Source organism: Lampetra planeri, chromosome 5 (genome assembly GCF_965212315.1).
Source record: "Lampetra planeri chromosome 5, kcLamPlan1.2.h2, whole genome shotgun sequence".
Lineage (NCBI taxonomy): Eukaryota > Metazoa > Chordata > Hyperoartia > Petromyzontiformes > Petromyzontidae > Lampetra > Lampetra planeri.
Window position 1 is genome coordinate 7,213,496 of NC_136111.1, and position 18,485 is coordinate 7,231,980.

At 53.7% G+C, this 18,485-nt stretch overlaps 1 protein-coding gene across 1 annotated transcript; it reads left to right on the forward strand.

Moving 5' to 3' along the window:
- The first annotated feature begins 1,096 nt into the window (after positions 1 to 1,096).
- LOC144718563 (uncharacterized) lies at positions 1,097 to 10,730 on the forward strand. The gene is made up of 4 exons (XM_078593934.1): positions 1,097 to 1,299; positions 2,526 to 2,648; positions 3,809 to 4,622; positions 7,150 to 10,730. Exons 1-4 carry the CDS (start codon positions 1,097 to 1,099, stop codon positions 7,504 to 7,506), a joined length of 1,497 nt encoding a protein of 498 aa, XP_078450060.1. The 3' UTR covers positions 7,507 to 10,730.
- The last annotated feature ends 7,755 nt before the right edge of the window (positions 10,731 to 18,485 follow it).

Sequence of the window (18,485 nt, forward strand, 5' to 3'; positions counted from 1 at the left end):
TGCCCGGAGTCGCATACGCGCGCGCGCGCGTGTACTTTAGAGGCCGACCGAAACTGAATTTATGGTTTCGGCCGAAAACAAAACCAGACTGAAAGTTAAAAATTGATTTCGGCCGAAACCGAAACTATGCCGAAAGAGGCCAATTTGCCAACTTTCGGCGCCGAAACCGAATTTCGTTCGGCCTCTAGCGTACATTTCAAAACACACTCTTGGCACGTGGTATGAGGGGCGCTCAAAAAAGCACGGAGGCACGCACACACACAACCCCCCGCGTCCGCGATGCGCGCACTCGAGTGCGGAGCGAGTTGACGCCGGCGACTGAGAGGTGCCCGCTCACAGCGCCCTGGCACCGAGCACGTCCACACGGCGACCCGAGTTCGATTCCCGCTCACGGCCAACACTAGCGACGATTATCTGAACCGGTCCTGGGCCTCCCCTAGGTCTAGTCAGCCTCAAATGGGCACCTGATGTGGTGTGTGTGTGAAGTCAACAGGGAGATCAAGTTGGCCGGGCGTGGTGTTGGCCACCCACCCCTTTGTGTGCCGTGGCAGTCTGCATCGGTGGTGCTTGCCAAAAGCTCTTGCCCCTACAGTCTGTAATGGCTACACGGTGCATCTTTGTCTTTGTGGTTATCAAGCTGCGCTACGAAACCGGCCATCCAAGTTCGATTCCCGTTCACGGCCGACACCAGTGACGATTATCTGAACCGGTCCTGGGCCTCCCCTAGGTCGACTCAGCCTTAAATTAGTACCTTGGTGTGGTGTATCAAATATCAGCGCTGGGGTTACAAAAAGTCGCTTGTACGTGGTGGTGGCGATCCACCCCCTCGTGTGCCGTGCTAAGAGCACTGACCCAACAGGGCTCTAAGTGGGATCTTTATATTTTGTGTGTTCGTGACGCATGATGGCTGCGTGGTGCAATGCGTAAACATCAGTAATGGGGAAGACAAAAGCGGCCAGGCGTGGTGCTGCTGGCCACCCACCCCCTCGTGCGCCGTGGCGGCCTTCGTGTGTGCTCGCGAACACGCACTTGCCCCAACAGTCCGCCAAGGCTTCACGGGGGACCTTTGCCTTTGTGCGTGCCCAGCGCAGACGCAATGCTCGCGCTGCGCAGCCGCCCCGAGGGTCCCCGTGTCCTCGGGGCCCCCCCGAAGAAGGCGAGCCCGACGTGTGCGACCCCGCGAGGAGTCGCCGGTGGGGACGTGATCCTCACGCTCGACCAGCTGCTGAAACGCGACGGCGGCGGCGGCGTCGGAGCGAGGGCTGCCCGCCCCAAGGAGACGGAGCCTCCGAACGGGAGGCACAAGACGAAGAAGAAGGCTGCGTGTCTCAGCGGGGTGGGTGACAACTTCTGCCACGGTTCCCCCCCACACCGCCCCCCCCCGCCACCCACCCTCCCCGACACCTCCACCCCACCCAGGCAGGCCCGGGGACTAACCCACAGCCACGTGGGTCCGTGCGCACCCCGACGATCTCAAACGGCACTAGTACTGCACAGTGCTGATAATAACAATTATAAGAAAATGCAAAGCAACGTCCGATGATCGGGCGCTTTGGTTGGGGGGGAGGGTGGGTGGTGGAGCGCGTTGTGAGTCGGCTATGAGCGACCACACACTTGGCATTGGTTGACTGATCGGGGGTTTCGACAGAACGCCTTGGATGCTGGAGTGGAGAGTGAGTTGAGGGGAGTGGAGTGAGACGAGAGGGGCGAGGTAGGGGAGGGCGTGAAGGGGAGTGGATTGAGATGAGAGAGGAAGGGGAGTAGAGTGAGATGAGAGGGAGAGGTAGGAGAGTGCGTGAAGGGGAGTAGAGTGAGACGAGAGGGGAGAGGTAGGAGAGTGCGTGAAGGGGAGTAGAGTGAGATTAGAGGGGCGAGGTAGGGGAGTGCGTGGAGGGGAGTGGAGTGAGATGAGAGGGGAGAGGTAGGGGAGTGCGTGAAGGGGAGCAGAGTGTGATGAGAGGGGGAGAGGTAGTGGAGTGCGTGGAGGGGAGTAGAGTGATATGAAAAGGGAGAGGTAGGGGAGTGCGTGGAGGGGAGTGGAGTGAGATGAGAGGGGCGAGGTAGGGGAGTGCGTGAAGGGGAGTAGAGTGAGATGAGAGGGGAGAGGTAGGAGAGTGCGTGGAGGGGAGTGGAGTGAGATGAGAGGGGCGAGGTAGGGGAGTGCGTGAAGGGGAGTAGAGTGAGATGAGAGGGCAGAAGTAGGAGAGTGCGTGGAGGGGAGTGGAGTGAGATGAGAGGGGCGAGGTAGGGGAGTGCGTGAAGGGGAGTAGAGTGTGATGAGAGGGGGAGAGGTAGGGGAGTGCGTGGAGGGGAGTAGAGTGATATGAAAAGGGAGAGGTAGGGGAGTGCGTGGAGGGGAGTGGAGTGAGATGAGAGGGCAGAAGTATGAGAGTGCGTGGAGGGGAGTAGAGTGAGATGAGAGGTAGGCGGAAAGGAGCCCACGGAGGACGTTGAAGCGGGTGACTGTGACACTGAATTCGATCCGGGGTTGGATCTGGAAGCCAGTGAACGGACTGGAGTCGTAGCTCGGGAGCTCGGTGTCACGACGCGCTGCGGCCTCCTTGCCAGGTGTTGGAGGAGATCGCGAAGCTGAGTCAGGACTTCTCCACGTACCAGGAGGAGCTGCGCAGAAAGTCCAACACGAGCAGGTAAACACGCTCTCAGGACGTGCAGGCAGAGCCGGCCCAGCCACTAAGCGACCCTTGCAATTGCAAAGGGCCCCGTGGCCAGCAGAGGGCCCCCTAGAGTCACTGCTAGCTCGTGGGTGAAAAAAAATCATACATCAAAGGGGTCTCCAACCAAATTTTGCTTAGGGCCCCCAAAGGTCTAGGGCCGGCTCTGCGTGCAGGTGACAGGTGAAGGTCCCCGCATTGTGGATGCCCCTCTGATTCAGGGGCTCACCTGCAAAATAAACGTCTGGCCTCAGTGGGACCTTTCGAGCTATCCGCCCAAGGGCAGGTCCATGGATCAAGTTCACGCCATGCTCAATGAGCTCACTTGCCCCATGCTCATCATACAACGTCACACTTAATTAGGAAATGCAGGACTCTCACCTGGTTTGAAATGGAAGATTTTATTGACCGATGATAATATCAATCAGCCATGATATATCCACTGCTGGATGAAAGCCTCCCCAAGTAGTCACCATCTCTCACAGGAATAAATACGCAAGGGTCCACGTCGCCCCTGCACCTAAATATAACATTTAACATTTTCATCCATCAGCCAATTGCCCTCCCGATTTGTTTCCAGCAGCATTCGTTTCAGAAGCAAAAACCCTGGACGGGTGTCAACTTCTGGGTTTAATCAGCAGAGTGTGCCCTGAAGGACCGACCACGTACTCCTCGTTCACTTCGAGTAATGGCTCGGAACAAAACGTACACATCAGATGAGACAGACAGCACCAACGAGATAGTACAAACTAGACAGGACAAGGCAGTACACACAGTACAGCACACAGGTAACAATGACTACGGGGCAGCCAGCACAAGAAGACAAACAGTACAATCAATACAGCACTGGCAGTGCTCATCAGTACAGACGAGACCGGAAGTACAGACCATTCTTATCGAAGAGACAGTACAAGGGAAACAGTAGATACGATGCAGATAATCATCTGCAAGCGAAACAGACCAAACAAGGCAGCACAAACACGACAATATCAATATAAGCGCACAATCGATTCGCTCCCCGTAATCGTGAACCATTCAGTTCGTAACATTCCCACCGAGCGTCTTCACGCAATATCCCCACCACGAGTGACCACACAGCTCATGGTTTCTTTCTCTCCCCCCGGTTGTGACTCCAGCCCCAGGTCCGCGTCGTCGCTGTCTTGCGCCTGCAACGGCCCCGAGACGACCCCCGTCGCGACCCCGTCCCCTCCTCCGACCTGCACGCCGACCCCGGACGGCCACGGCCCCACGGAACAGATGATGAACGAGAGGAACACCTGGCTGAGCTTCCACCTCGGCGTGGAGGAGAGAGAGGAGGAGGAGGAAGGGGAGATGGAGCACGAGTGCGCGGCCATCCCTCCCACGGTTCCTCCACGGAGCACCTCCATCGTGGGAGGGCACAGTTCCTCGCCGTGCTCTCCTCGAAGCAGCAGCAGCAGTAGACTGATGCAGTTGATGATGCAGCAGCAGCAGAAGCCCTTGGACAGTCGCTCTAGTGTGGAGCAGCAGCAGCAGAAGCAGCAGCAGCAACAACAGCAGCAGCAGAAGCAACAGCAGCAGCAGCAACAACAAAAACAGCAGCAGCAGCAGCACCTGGACAGCCGCTCTCATGCGGAGCCGGAGTCCCGCGGCCGTCCGGTAACTCTTCCGGCGTCTGCCCCACCGCGACAGGGAGCTGCGAAATCAGTGGGAACGGTGAGCCGCAGCAGTAGGAGCGGCAGGAACAGAGGCAGCAGCAGCAACGGCAAAAGCAGCAGCAGCATCAGCGGCATCAGCATTATCAGCAGCGGCATCAGCGGCAGCAGCGGCATCAGCAGCAGCATGAAAGCGCCCACTACGCCCGAGCTAGGGAGTCGAACCCGGGGGGATGGCGTCTGTGGTCGGGTCGGGTCTGCGGACGCAGCGTCGCGGGGACACCCGGTGAATGCTGGCCGTGCGGACGCGATGCAGGTACGCGTGGCTTTGCCGATGTGTGCGCGAGCGCCTATAGTTTAAGGCCGACGCGATGCACGAGAGGGGTGGTTGCGGACACCACCACGCTCGGCCGCCTTTGTCTCTCCACCGGCGATGTCGTTTACGCACGCGATTCGTGGCACAGTGATCTGCGCGCTGCGCTACGAACCCGGCCACCCGAGTTCGATTCCCGCTCACGGCCAACACCGGTGACGATTATCTGGACCGACCCTGGGTCTCCCCTAGGTCGACTCAGACTCAAATGAGTGCATATGTAAAGACAAAGGCGGTCGGGCGTGGTGCTGGCCACCCACCCCCTCGTGTTTCGTCCCAGCCTTTGTAGATGCTCACCGACAGCACTTGCCCCGACGGTCTGTTAAGGCTATGCGGGGGATCTTTGTCTTTGTATGGAGAGCGGTGGCGCAGTAGTTAACACGCTTTGGCCATCGGAGTTGGACTCCCGCCCACGGTTACCATCAGTGGCGAGTGATACTTCAACGTGTACTCTGCTTGTCCCAAGTCACACGCGTATTGGGGAGACAAAGGCGGCCTAAGTAGGTTATAGGAGGAGGGTCTTTGTATTTTTTTACGTGTGCGCGCGAGTGCGTGCGCGCGCTCGCTGACGGCACTTGCCGCATTAGTACCTTGAAGGCTATGCGGGGGATCTTTGTCTTTGCGTAAAACGGCGCGGTTGTGGTTCGCGCGACACTGCGCTACGAAACCCGGCAACTCAAGTTCGATTCCCGTTCACGGCCAACACCAGTGACGATGATCTGAACCCGTGTTGGGCCTCCCCTAGGTCGACTCAGACTCAAATGTGTACCTAGTGCGGTGTGTAAACATCGCCGCGAGAGAGACAAATACGGCGGGGCGTGGTGCTTGCCACCAACCCAATCGTGTGTCGTGTCGGCCTTCATAGGTTGCTGCTCGTTATCAGCACTTGCCCCAACATTCCGTTAAAGGCTACAGCGTGGATATTTGTCGATGTGTGTCTTCTCTGTCTCTTTGTTATCTCTGACTCCGCCGTGTAAGTCTGTCTGTCTGTCTGCAACACGTCAAATCTGTCGAACTGTGTCTGTCCCCGCGGCTCTGTGTGCTTGTCTCTGTTGAGCATGCGCGTATCATCGGCGTTACGCGGTGCACAGCTAAAGCAAAAACAAAAATAGCCAATCAAACGAGCGAGCAAAGTCAACCCTGGCCTGAGTCTCCCTCGACCCTCGTATTCGTCAGGGGGGTGGAGGCGATGGGGGGGGGGTCACGCACTTGGCATGCGTTCCTGTGCACATCCCCTGGTGCCAGATGGAGACCTCACCGCGCCCGTGTTCGTGAGCTTTAACGCACATGAACACGGCATTGCTTTTCCTAGTGCACTTTAAATAACTCCTGCGTGCCGTGCATTATTAACATGATTGACAACGCCACGAACACGCCTAGGGAATCTACCCCCCCCCGCCCGCCACTACTCTGCACCCCCCCCCCCCCCAGTGTTGGCAGATCAGAGGTTTAAAAGAAATCTGGTATATACCTCTGTATATGCTGCGTATGACCATACTTCACCATCCCGATCAACTCTAACTGTAGTTTGGTTTAATGGAAATGTGGGTTAAATTCAAAGGAGATCATTAATTGCATGAGCGTTATCTTTTATAATGCCGTGTGTCCTGTGCTCACTGATGATACATTGTCGATGATGATGATATATATTTAAGTTCCAAACAAATTTGTGGGTAGACTCGGCTCATCATCCCTCAAGTGGCAATTAAAATAAGTACTAGTTTGTCAAAAGTAAACAGTGGGCGAACAGATTTCCCTTGGACGTAGGAATTTCCACCAATTTCTCTAATCGAGAGAAGTTCATATTGTCACGTGCGGGAAAAAAAAAACACTCGGCATAGAAAAGTGGAATTTCCACCACCTTCTTCGATCGAGGGGAGTTTAGATTGATCCGTGGAGAGAGACTGCCCCCCCCCACCAGAGGAATGTGCAAATTTCCACCTCGAACTCTGCGCCGCAAATAGAGGTGAGCACGGGCTTGAACGCGCAGACAATGTGACTTGACCTTGTGAGCGGGCGGCCCAGCAGTGGGTACGTGCGCAAGTTGACACTCGGACACCGACGCTCAGGGCTTCATCCCAGTGCCCCCCCCCCACCACCACCACCATCTACCATCCCCGCCAAATATTCTCCGGGTCGCTGGTAGAACGACGTGAGGTGACGCGTGACAAATCCGTAGCCGCAGCCAAAGGCGCCTGCCGGATGCGGTGTGCCGGGTGCGGCGATATCTTCTGGGTCTCCCGGCTGAAAGTGAAGTGAGCCATCAGCGCGTTTCACACGGACTCCCGACAGGGTCACCGCCAAGCGCTTGTTCCGTGCCCTTCCCTCGTTAGAGGCAGTGGTGCGAATGGTTCTCAAGCTACACAGGTGAAAGCGCGCGTCCGAGGACGGATCGATAACGTCCGACACACATAGTGCGCGCGTCAATGTTGACCGTGTCACCCCTGTCCGCGCGTGTGGCGACCCGCAGGGCGGCGAATCGACGGACACCCTGCCGCCCCTACAAACGCGCTTCTCTCTGCCCGCCCGTCCCTCCAAGCGCCGTCTCCCCTCCCGCTGGGCCGGCCGCGCCCCTCCGGAGAGCCCCGACTCCGGCCGGCAGGAGCCACCGAGCCGGCAGGAGCCACCGAGCCGGCAGGAGCCACCGAGTCGGCAGGAGCCACCGAGCCGGCAGGAGCCCGCCGCTCGGCCGGCTCCTAAAGGCGCGCGCGCGCCCACCGCGTGCCCGCCGGCGCCCAGAGTGGCCCGGCCCCCCGCTGACTCGTACAACATCCACGACATCATGGACATTCTGTCGTGGGGGGACCTGCGGTCGTCCGCCGTGTAAAGTGAAAAACAAAAGAGCACCCGGCGCTCGTGCGTCCCCCCCTCCCCCCGCCAGCGCCACACGTGGAGGGGCACGCACGCGCATGCACGCGACGTACGTCAGCACACAAAGACAAAGATCCCCCCGTATAGACCTTAACATAATGCTGGGGCAAGTGCTGTTGGCGAACACATATGAAGCCCGGCACGGCACACGAGGGGGTGGGTGGCCAGCGAAACGCGCGGCCGCCTTTGTCTCCCCCGTGCTGTTGTATTCACACACACACACCACATCAGGTGCCCATTTGAGGCTGAGTCGACCTAGGGGAGGCCCAGGATTGGCTGGTCATAAGCGGGAATCGATCTCGGGTCCGCTGGGTTCGTAGCGCGGCGCACTGCCCACTATACACAACCGCCACCCCCCATCCCACACACAAAGGGTTGGTGTTCTATGCACGTCAGCAAAAAAACTCTGCCGAGGCCATCAGTACCTGCGAATGCGACACGCAGCGAGCGGGACTGTAAATATTCATCCGTTATCGCTCCAACGCGTTATATGAATGTTGCTAAAGTCTCGCTGGGGGCTTTTTTATTTTATTTATTCTGGAATCCACTGCAGGAGGATTGTGTTCAGCTGAGCTCTTCTCTGTTTCATCGCTAAATTGTAATTTTCTAATTTGCTGTCCCAGCTGTGCTCCAAACGTACGGCGCAATGCTGTATGCCAATACTACTAGTTCAACGCTTAGGCTTTCGCGACCAATATCATTCGTAATAAAGGTGTTTGGGTTATATCGCGTGAGTATAAATGCATCGTAAGCCTCCACGACCCGACACGGCCAGTACGGTTTGTCACGTAAACAACGCGCCAATTAGTTTACTACGACAGCCCACCGGTGTGTTGGAGAGTAAATCCACAACATTTACAAATTGAATTCGACGTTTCGCTGGTAATTACAGCAAGCATCATCGGGCGATAGGCCAGAATAATTATCAGGACTCTGCAACCCGAGTTCGATTCCCGGCCACGGATAACATCAGTGGTGAGTGACATCTGAAACGGGACCTGGGCACGTCACTCCCCTTCAACAAACCGCATGGTGAAATATGGTCAGCCCCCCCCTCCCCCCCATCGCCCTCCACCCCCATCACCTCCCACCCATGGCCAACCAACAACAGCGTGGGTAGGTCGTCATCCAGCAGCGGATTGACAGAGGGCTGTACATATATTTTTTTCATTGTAATTGTAACACGATGCCTTGCAATGTGATGTGGTAACGTTTCGTGAATAGAATGTGATGCAACCACTGCCCGATTACAAACAGTATGTGCATGGCATGCCGTCCGTGTCCAGACGGATGTGTTGTTAAACTAGTGACATGCCGTGATCATGAGGTGCGCTGTAAATGATTAGAATTGTTTATAAGTGATAAGAATACGAACACCGGAATACTGCACACGGATATGGAATTTGCATTGGATACGAACACATAGGCAAAGGTCCCCCATATAGCATTAAACCGACTGTTGGGGCAAGTGATGTTAGCGAGTAGCACCTATGAAGGCCGGCACGGCACACGAGGGGGTGGGTGGCCAACACCACGCCCGGCCGCCTTTGTCTCCCAAGTGGCGTTGTTTACACACAGCACCAGGTACTCGTTTGAGGTTTGAGTCGACCTAGGGGAGACCCAGGACCGGTTCAGATAATCGTCACTGATGTTGGCCGTGAGCGGGAATCGAACCCGGGTCTCCGGGTTCGTAGCGCAGCACGCTAATCGCTGCAATACCACTCCCACACTACCACTCCTCACATCGACAATAACAACCGCCATTCGCCACTATCACCACGGCGCTTGTGCCAGGCCATGCGCACGTTGAGGTCACGTGATGTGTCGAATGCCCGCTGGCAGGAGGTCACGGGACAGACCCAACAGGTGCCATGGGTCGACTGACTGAGATGACTGGCCGATGCACCACCTGTAGATACACACACACACATCCTGAATATGATCACGTGGGTATGCAATTTACATTTTGTACGAACACACGAACACACAGATACACTGAATATAAACGCATGGACATGCAGAGTATATATTGTATATATTCACAAACCGAGTTGAACGTTGGCTTAAATATTTATATTGAAGTGTTCCTGCCATCGCTGTTTTAGATGTTTTGATTTTTTTTTAAGATGATTGATGTGCAAAAGCAATGTGCCGTGGTTTTGTGTACGTTGTACAAATGACATCGCTATGAGTAGTACTTCACCATTTGTAGATAACGCTTGAGTATGTAATGTTACATGAGGCATGCAGCAGCTTGTATATTCGTACAGATCTTACCACTGTCTGTACGCTCACCTGTACGCATATCAGTACGCGTACCTGTAAATAGTGGAAATGCATACATGTGACAAAACAATCCCATCCAATAGCCAGAGGTATAATCGGGAGATGCCCAAAGAAAACGCGTCCACCTATTTCTAGATTTCCCGCAGATATCACATTTATGGCAAATACCCACGCCATCAACGCTACCTGCGATGCTTCTTGAGTTACAATCATAATGACAGACAACGGCCAGTAGATAACAAGTAACACGATAACGATGATAACGATGACAAAACAAAAATCTTAGAAAAAATACCAATAATCCCGTAATTTGAAAAGAACAGTAATTCGGCCGCTCGTCAATAGCCAGAAAAAAAAACCATAGAAAACAAGACCACGTGGCCAACGTTGCGTCAACGTTCGTCTAACGTTGTCGCAACGCTTCCAACCACGTGGCAACGTTAACCTACGTTGACCTAACGTTGGCACGTTGCTGGGTTGGTGTCTCTATGAGAGCAATCCCAACCGGCCGAATACCTTCACTCAAAGATTATTTGTTTTGTTCTCGCTCTGCGGCTCACGGCTTCATCAACAACCTCGTACGGTGGTTTGAAAAGTTCGAATTGGCTGGCTATGCTGAGTGAATGGCCCATTCTGTGCAAGGGCTCTATCGGATTTCTCGCGGATCTGCCGCGTGATGCGCTGGCATGGTGGCACACCTGGCAGCGAGTGAGCAGCGGTGAGTTTAGTTGGTTGTTTGTAAGCGACGGGCGAATTACGTTCACCGGTCGATCTGCCGCGCGGGAAGGGCCCGTCGCCATCCACGCATGCTGTATATTGTCCATCGCTGTGAACACGTGCTGTAAGTATGCCTGTAAACATATTTAAAGAATAAAGGAATACAATTCAAATATATGTGCGTGTGTGCAGCTGTCAACGGTTTGTGCAGACGGTGTAAACAACTTAGCATCCGCACTGCCGACTGAGACAAACACAGACACGTGCACAGAAACAACAACAACCGCCATTCGCCAATAAATGGCGATGCACTTTGAGGTCACGCGAAGTGTCGAAGGCTCCCTGCCAGGTAACGGGACAGACCCCAGGTGGTTCAAGGGTTAACTGACCGTGGATGACAGCCAAAATGCACAACCTTCGCCAGCCACTGTGCCACCCTGTTGTGTTTTAGCCGCCCGACACTTTGCCCATTGTTGTGAGCTTCGCTCCTTCTTCACCCTCCGTCGTTGTTGGAGGGCGACCGACTCCGACTGCCCGGTAGCGTCCTTCACAGAGGTTGGCCGATTAAGCAGTCGCACGCCTGCGCCTTTGCCACGGACTCGGGGTGCAAGACGTACAAAGCAGACTTTCGAGGCAGGCAGATGCGACGATGCCATCGGTCAACAGCTAAATATAAACATCCTCTAAATCTCGGCGAGGCCGAGTAATATGGTCGAATTTTTACTGAACTGAGTGGGCATGCAGTGGGGGGGGGGGGGGGGCTTGTTATTTTTAAGTGACATTTGCTTACGAAAAGTCTAGACCGACAGAATGTGAACCTCATTGCTGTCACCAAAGCAGATCCGAGACTGATTGGTGGTGGCTGGCACCCGGCTTTTTTTTTTATAAAAAAAAATATGGAAAGTGTCACTGAAGGTGGGAGGAAAGAGAAGGGTAATTAGGTGTGAAGGAGGAGGGGGGTGATGAGTCACAGAGTTTAGCAGCACGGGGTCAGGAGGAGGAGGAGGGTGATGAGTCACAGAGTTTAGCAGCACGGGGTCAACAGGAGGAGGAGGGTGATGAGTCACAGAGTTTAGCAGCACGGGGTCAGGAGGAGGAGGAGGGTGATGAGTCCCAGAGTTTAGCAGCACGGGGTCAGGAGGAGGAGGAGGGTGATGAGTCACAGAGTTTAGCAGCACGGGGTCAGGAGGAGGAGGGCGATGAGTTCCAGAGTTTAGCAGCACGGGGTCAACAGGAGGAGGAGGGTGATGAGTCCCAGAGTTTAGCAGCACGGGGTCAGGAGGAGGAGGAGGGTGATGAGTCACAGAGTTTAGCAGCACGGGGTCAGGAGGAGGAGGAGGGTGATGAGTTCCAGAGTTTAGCAGCACGAGGTCAGGAGGAGGAGGAGGGTGATGAGTCACAGAGTTTAGCAGCACGGGGTCAGGAGGAGGAGGGGGGTGATGAGTCACAGAGTTTAGCAGCACGGGGTCAGGAGGAGGAGGAGGGTGATGAGTCACAGAGTTTAGCAGCACGGGGTCAGGAGGAGGAGGAGGGTGATGAGTCACAGAGTTTAGCAGCACGGGGTCAGGAGGAGGAGGGCGATGAGTTCCAGAGTTTAGCAGCACGGGGTCAACAGGAGGAGGAGGGTGATGAGTTCCAGAGTTTAGCAGCACGGGGTCAGGAGGAGGAGGAGGGTGATGAGTCCCAGAGTTTAGCAGCACGGGGTCAGGAGGAGGAGGAGGGTGATGAGTTCCAGAGTTTAGCAGCACGGGGTCAGGAGGAGGAGGAGGGTGATGAGTTCCAGAGTTTAGCAGCACGGAGTCAACAGGAGGAGGAGGGTGATGAGTCCCAGAGTTTAGCAGCACGGGGTCAGGAGGAGGAGGAGGGTGATGAGTCCCAGAGTTTAGCAGCACGGGGTCAGCAGGAGGAGGAGGGTGATGAGTCACAGAGTTTAGCAGCACGGGGTCAGCAGGAGGAGGAGGATGAGGGTTTCGTCTCGCCCTTGCGCTGTTCACTCTACACAGCTCTCCCCCAGCACGTCCGTGCCTGCGCCGCCTGACCTCTTGCTGACAGCACCGCAAGGTCGGGGCTGATGATTTGCGCTGCCTGCGCTCACAGTGCGCTGAGGTTGCAGAGCGCCGCTTGTAAATGCTGCGCGCGTGTGCATTTGCATCCGCGGAGCTGCATGCACACGAGTGTAATGTGCACACACGCCGGAACATAGAATCACCCCCCCCCCATCCCTCTATTCTCTGAATCTATCTTTCTCCGTGTCCCTCTGTCTGCAACTCTAGGTGTAGCTGTCTCTTTATCTGCGTCTGTGTCAAGGTGTCTTCCTTTAGATTCATCTATCTTGGTGTGACTCTCTCTGTCTCTGTGCGTGTGCCCGTATTTCTCGCTGTTTTAGTCTTCTTGTGCGTGTGTCTGTCTCTCTCTCTCTCTGAATGCCTTTCAACGTCTGCGCGTCTCGTCTAAGTCTCGTAATAGGAGAAGGCCGACGGTTCGGGACAGTGGCGTCGCGGCTGAATCGGATCGACCGGTGATTGTCGACACTCGGGGACAGGAAGGGAGCCTCGCTTGGGGGCTCTGCTAGGAAGGACCCCTCTGAAGGGGGCCAGCTTGGGGGCTCTGCTAGGAAGGACCCCTAGGAAGGGGGCCCGCTTGGGGGCTCTGCTAGGAAGGAACCCTAGGAAGGGGGCCCGCTTGGGGGCTCTGCTAGGAAGGACCCCTCTGAAGGGGGCTCGCTTGGGGGTTCTGCTAGGAAGGACCCCTAGGAAGGGGGCTCGCTTGGGGGCTCTGCTAGGAAGGAACCCTAGGAAGGGGGCCCGCTTGGGGCTCTGCTAGGAAGGACCCCTCTGAAGGGGGCTCGCTTGGGGGCTCTGCTAGGAAGGACCCCTCTGAAGGGGGCTCGCTTGGGGGCTCTGCTAGAAAGGACCCCTCTGAAGGGGGCTCGCTTGGGGTCTCTGCTAGGAAGGACCCCTCTGAAGGGGGCCGGCTTGGGGGCTCTGCTAGGAAGGACCCCTCTGAAGGGGGCCCGCTTGGGGGCTCTGCTAGAAAGGACCCCTCTGAAGGGGGCTCGCTTGGGGGCTCTGCTAGGAAGGACCCCTCTGAAGGGGGCTCGCTTGGGGGCTCTGCTAGGAAGGACCCCTCTGAAGGGGGCCCGCTTGGGGGCTCTGCTAGAAAGGACCCCTCTGAAGGGGGCTCGCTTGGGGGCTCTGCTAGAAAGGACCCCTCTGAAGGGGGCTCGCTTGGGGGCTCTGCTAGGAAGGACCCCTCTGAAGGGGGCCGGCTTGGGGGCTCTGCTAGGAAGGACCCCTAGACGTTGGCGCCAGACGGTGGATGCTGCTATGCACCGTCGCTGCGTCTGCTCCCACGGGACTATTGGGTGAGTTTAATATCGGTAATTGAAACAGACTCGTATTTTAAGACTGCACTTATAAATAAAATAAAGCACGGGGATTCGCAGAATTATTCATTTATAGCTCCTAAGGTGTTTACCTAAGTACTTGATATTTGCAGCGCCATGTGGTCTGTATCTCCTGCTTGACAAACGAACACAGCTGTTGTTATGGGGAGGTTAAACCTATTCAGGTCCAACCCGACGCATTCCATGAATATTTCTGAGATGCAAGCAAGAGCGGGCCAGGAGAGGACACATCTGGAGCTATTAGTAATCATTATTAAATCAAGGGAGACTTGACTTGATTGGCGGTGAGTGATGCACCACAACAGCAACAACAACAACAACAACGTGGTAAACTAGCTGGCAAAGCCGGTCTAGCAAGGGAGCCTCTGTCATTGCTAGGGACTTAACCGTACCAAGAAAAATGTTAGTAAAAAAAACCTATTGTTTTTAATGCGCACACTTTTATTTGAACTCAAAAATAGAAACAAATATTTTTACCCGAGAAATTAATACGAATTTGATGTGCCGAATAAAAGTGGGTGGCTTCCTTGCGATCCGTTCAATTGTCCTTGATGCAAGCCACCCGCGAGCGCTCCCCACCCACACGCGCGTGTTCCAACGCGTGCCAATCACGTCGGTGACACAACGCTCCATATTTTCTGTTTTTGTGAAATGTAAAAAAGCAATGTCGATGATCATAATCAACGATGTTTGGGTTGAGATCGCGTTATTTATAAATGTGTCGTAACCCTCCACCACCCGACACGGCCAATCAGTAAAAAAGTGTCACGTTGACAAAAGACAAATAGTTCACTGCTTTAGCCCACCGGTGTGTTGAAGCGTGAAACCACAACATTTACAATTTGAGTACGATTACCAGCGAAACGTCGTACTCAAATTGTAAATGTTGTGGTTTCACGCTTCAACACACCGGTGGGCTAAAGCAGTGAACTATTTGTCTTTTGTCAACGTGACACTTTTTTACTGATTGGTCGTGTCGGGTGGTGGAGGGTTACGACACATTTATAAATAACGCGATCTAAACCCAAAAATCGTTGATTATGAACAATATTGGTCGCGAAAGCCTACGTGTTAAAATGTCGATGATATCGCCTCACGAGTGTCATCGTCATTGTCGGCACGACACAAGCAGAACGATACCGATTGCATTGGGATGATGATTGGGATGATGATTATGATGACGATAAAAACATCATCATCGTTATCATCATCGTCGTCTCATTGGCATCAGTGTCATCAGCATGGTTTTTAACCTTCGTGAAAATTTGCAAACGACCCGCTCTAAAACAACACTGACCACATGGATGCCAATGCGACGATGATTATGAACTACTTTTTTGTGTTTTTAGTGTGTTGCCCCCCCCCTCCCCTGCCGCATATCTTTGCTTTAGCACGGTTGGGCAACGTACGGTGCGAAAGAAGTTCAACATACATACACGTTGATGTTGATGATGGACGCAAACCAATGTGCGCCGATGATGATGACACAGTTTCACGGGGTGACAACGATTAGACAATGTCCTCCTGTGCTGGAGGTTCGTTTGAAAGCTGGGAAAAACAAAAACACACGGGGAAGTTGAAGGAGAAGGAGGAGGAGGGTGAGTCGGAGTTTAGGGGTGGTGCTGTGACACACGAGCCCACGGGAGGGGGAGGGGGTCACATTGCCCCCCCCCGCTTTGCAGTAAACACGGCAGCCCAAATCACCACCCACCGCTCCCACCCCCGCGTCTATTCCCGTTGCTGCCTCCATCAGCAACCGGCCAAGCCAGCAGCGTTATGGCCACGGCTTGGCACGCTGGCCAAAGCATTCCGGCGAAATGGATCCGCGTAAATACAAATTGGTTCGCTCGCTCGTCTGCGAGTGTGTATTAGTACTATTGCTGCTGTCGCGCTCTCTGTGAAACGTCGCGCACGCAACTTTGCGCGTGGTTTTTGTTTGAGCACCTGGGATCAATATCGGCCAGGTGCAGCCAACGCCCCCGCGAGAGGGCAGCGGGCGGGGGGGGAGATGATCGCGTTCGTCACCGGCTCGCTCCCGTTGTTGTGCTCGATCGTATTAAAAAAAAACGCAAGAACTCTCACTCGCCCCGGCTCGCCAAACAACGCCCCAACTAAATTGTACAGGAGAGGTAATAGCAACTGCCGAGCCCATTCCCCAATCCTGGCAGGGCGCGCCACGACCTCGCCTGGTGTGAATACGGGAGGAGGTCGTGGGGGTTCCATCCCGAGCCTGACGCCTGTGCGGTATAAGGACGAACGAAACAGGAGGATTTATCCACAATTATGGCTCTCGCTCGATGAGGCGGGTTGGAATTACCGGCGAAACGTCACGGTTCACTCGAATTGTGAATGTTTGTAGTGGGTTTACTCTCCAACAACACCGGTGTGCTGCTGTACTAGTATACTACACTATACACTACACTATACACTACACTATACACTACACTATAATTGTGAATGTTGTAGTGGGTTTACTCTCCAAAAACACCGGTGTGCTACTGTACTAGTAACGAATTGGCACGTTTTGTTTACGTCACAAACCTTACTAATTGGCTGTGTCGGGTGGTGGCGGGTTTAACGACACATTCATATTTAAGCGATCTAACGCAAAAACAAACCTCTGTTATGGGTATATTGGAAGTTTGCGGTGTCTCTCTCCCCGTGGTCGTATGGATTTTTCTCCGGTTTTTCCCTACACATTTAGAATCAACATGCGGCTGCTGCTGTACATTTCCATGTGACAAACCACCCCGTTGAACTGTTGAACGTGGCCAGGTCGCTTCTGAAAAAAAGCGATATAGCTCAGTGGGCCTTACCTGGCAACAAGCAAAAATAGTTTCGTTTAGAAGGGACGCTACCGTGGTGGAACGGTTAGCACGCCGGCAATAACACCACATGTGTTGCATACGCTTTAACACCATTGGCGTTCAAGACGCTCGAAAAACACCCCTCGCAAGGCATCAAGTCTGCATTAACCACATACACTCGGTAAAACGTGCACGCAAAAATGCTTTGTTAACATATGCATTGTAATTGAAACTGATTGGCCTACACAAGAGACAGACGATAGTTGTTGGTCTTGCCTCACCAGTGTCGGACCAGAATAAAGCCAATAGGCAAGCCAATGCAAAGAACAGGTTGAATACGTTTAACACGTAGGCTTTCGCGACCAATATTATTCATAATCAACGTTTTTGGGTTAAATCGCGTTATTTATAAATGTGTCGTAACCCTCCACCACCCGACACGGCTAATCAGCAAAAAAGTGTCACGTTGACAAAAGACAAATAGTTCACTGCTTTAGCCCACCGGTGTGTTGAAGCGTGAAACCACAACATTTACAATTTGTAAATTGTAAATGTGACACTTTTTGCTGATTGGCCGTGTCGGGTGGTGGAGGGTTACGACGACATTTATAAATAATGCGATCTAACCCAAAAACGTTGATTATGAGGTTGAATACGACTGCACAGGTACAATGTGGAATGTTTCTTAAATCAGCCTGTCTGCCTGCCTCTGTCCACCCAGCGGCTTACGTGGGGAAACGCCACGGTTGAGTGATCGTCAGCAAGTTGCGTGTGGTGGGGTAAAGTGTGGGTGCCACCCACCTCTTACAAGACATCTGGCCAGCATGGGAAGAGTAGGCCAAATACAGTCTATGGGAGCGGCTCCCTCTCGCGCAAGCCCTTCTGCCGGCAGTGGCCTGAGCAAGCAATGGCAGGCCTGCACCTTTATCTCTTGGATGTTGAGCCTTTTTTTCGCACCGTACGTAGCCAACCGTGTAAATATCGGTTGGCTACGATGGTGTGACCCGGAGGCTTGAGCGTCACACTCCACGAGGGGGGACATCGCGAGCTTAACCGATGACAGGGATCGTATATTTTACAAGAGCTTCCCATCAGACGTTAAGAACTGTATCAGGATGAAAATGTTTATTTGGACTGGAGGAATCCGATGAGCTATGAAGAAATTTTTTTCACAGATGCCCAGTAGGTTACAATAGTAAACTGTAGGCCGACCCTGACCTATGAGTGAACAAATCCATTTTCTTGGTTCTTTCGGTCGTGAAAATAATTTTATTATGTTTTATTTTTATTATTTTATTACTTCCCTTCTACGTGACTTTACCGAAAGAACCAAGAAGATGAATCCCTGCAGTCACGAAAGCTTTAAATCGAAATAAACCAATCCATGGGCAGTAGTTTTTGGAGGTTAAAATGTGGACATTTTGCTTTTTTTTTATTTAGAGTATCAGCAAAACAACTCGCCGGTTCCTGTTTAAAATGTCAGCTTTCAGGCCCCGAGGTAACATCCGTACAATTTACATCAGTTACTCACAATCGGCTCAATGTCGGAGGCTGGACGGGCTTAATCCACAACCGGTTCATGAAACTGGGCTTAAGCAAAGTGTCATGACCAAGTCTACCCACAGGACCCAAACAACTTCTTTAGACCGGTAAAGGCAGATGGACTCAGCCAGCGAAACGTTATTTTCTGTTCAACGTATATTGAGTGTTATAATTGAG

Bases quoted from the DNA above. Each gene is read 5' to 3' on its own strand.
- LOC144718563 (XM_078593934.1), top strand. From the start codon at position 1,097: ATGCTCGCGCTGCGCAGCCGCCCCGAGGGTCCCCGTGTCCTCGGGGCC. The intron at 1,300-2,525 runs GCACAAGACGAA...CTGGAGTCGTAG, and splicing joins ACGGAGCCTCCGAACGGGAG to CTCGGGAGCTCGGTGTCACG. The intron at 4,623-7,149 runs GTACGCGTGGCT...GGCGACCCGCAG, and splicing joins GCCGTGCGGACGCGATGCAG to GGCGGCGAATCGACGGACAC.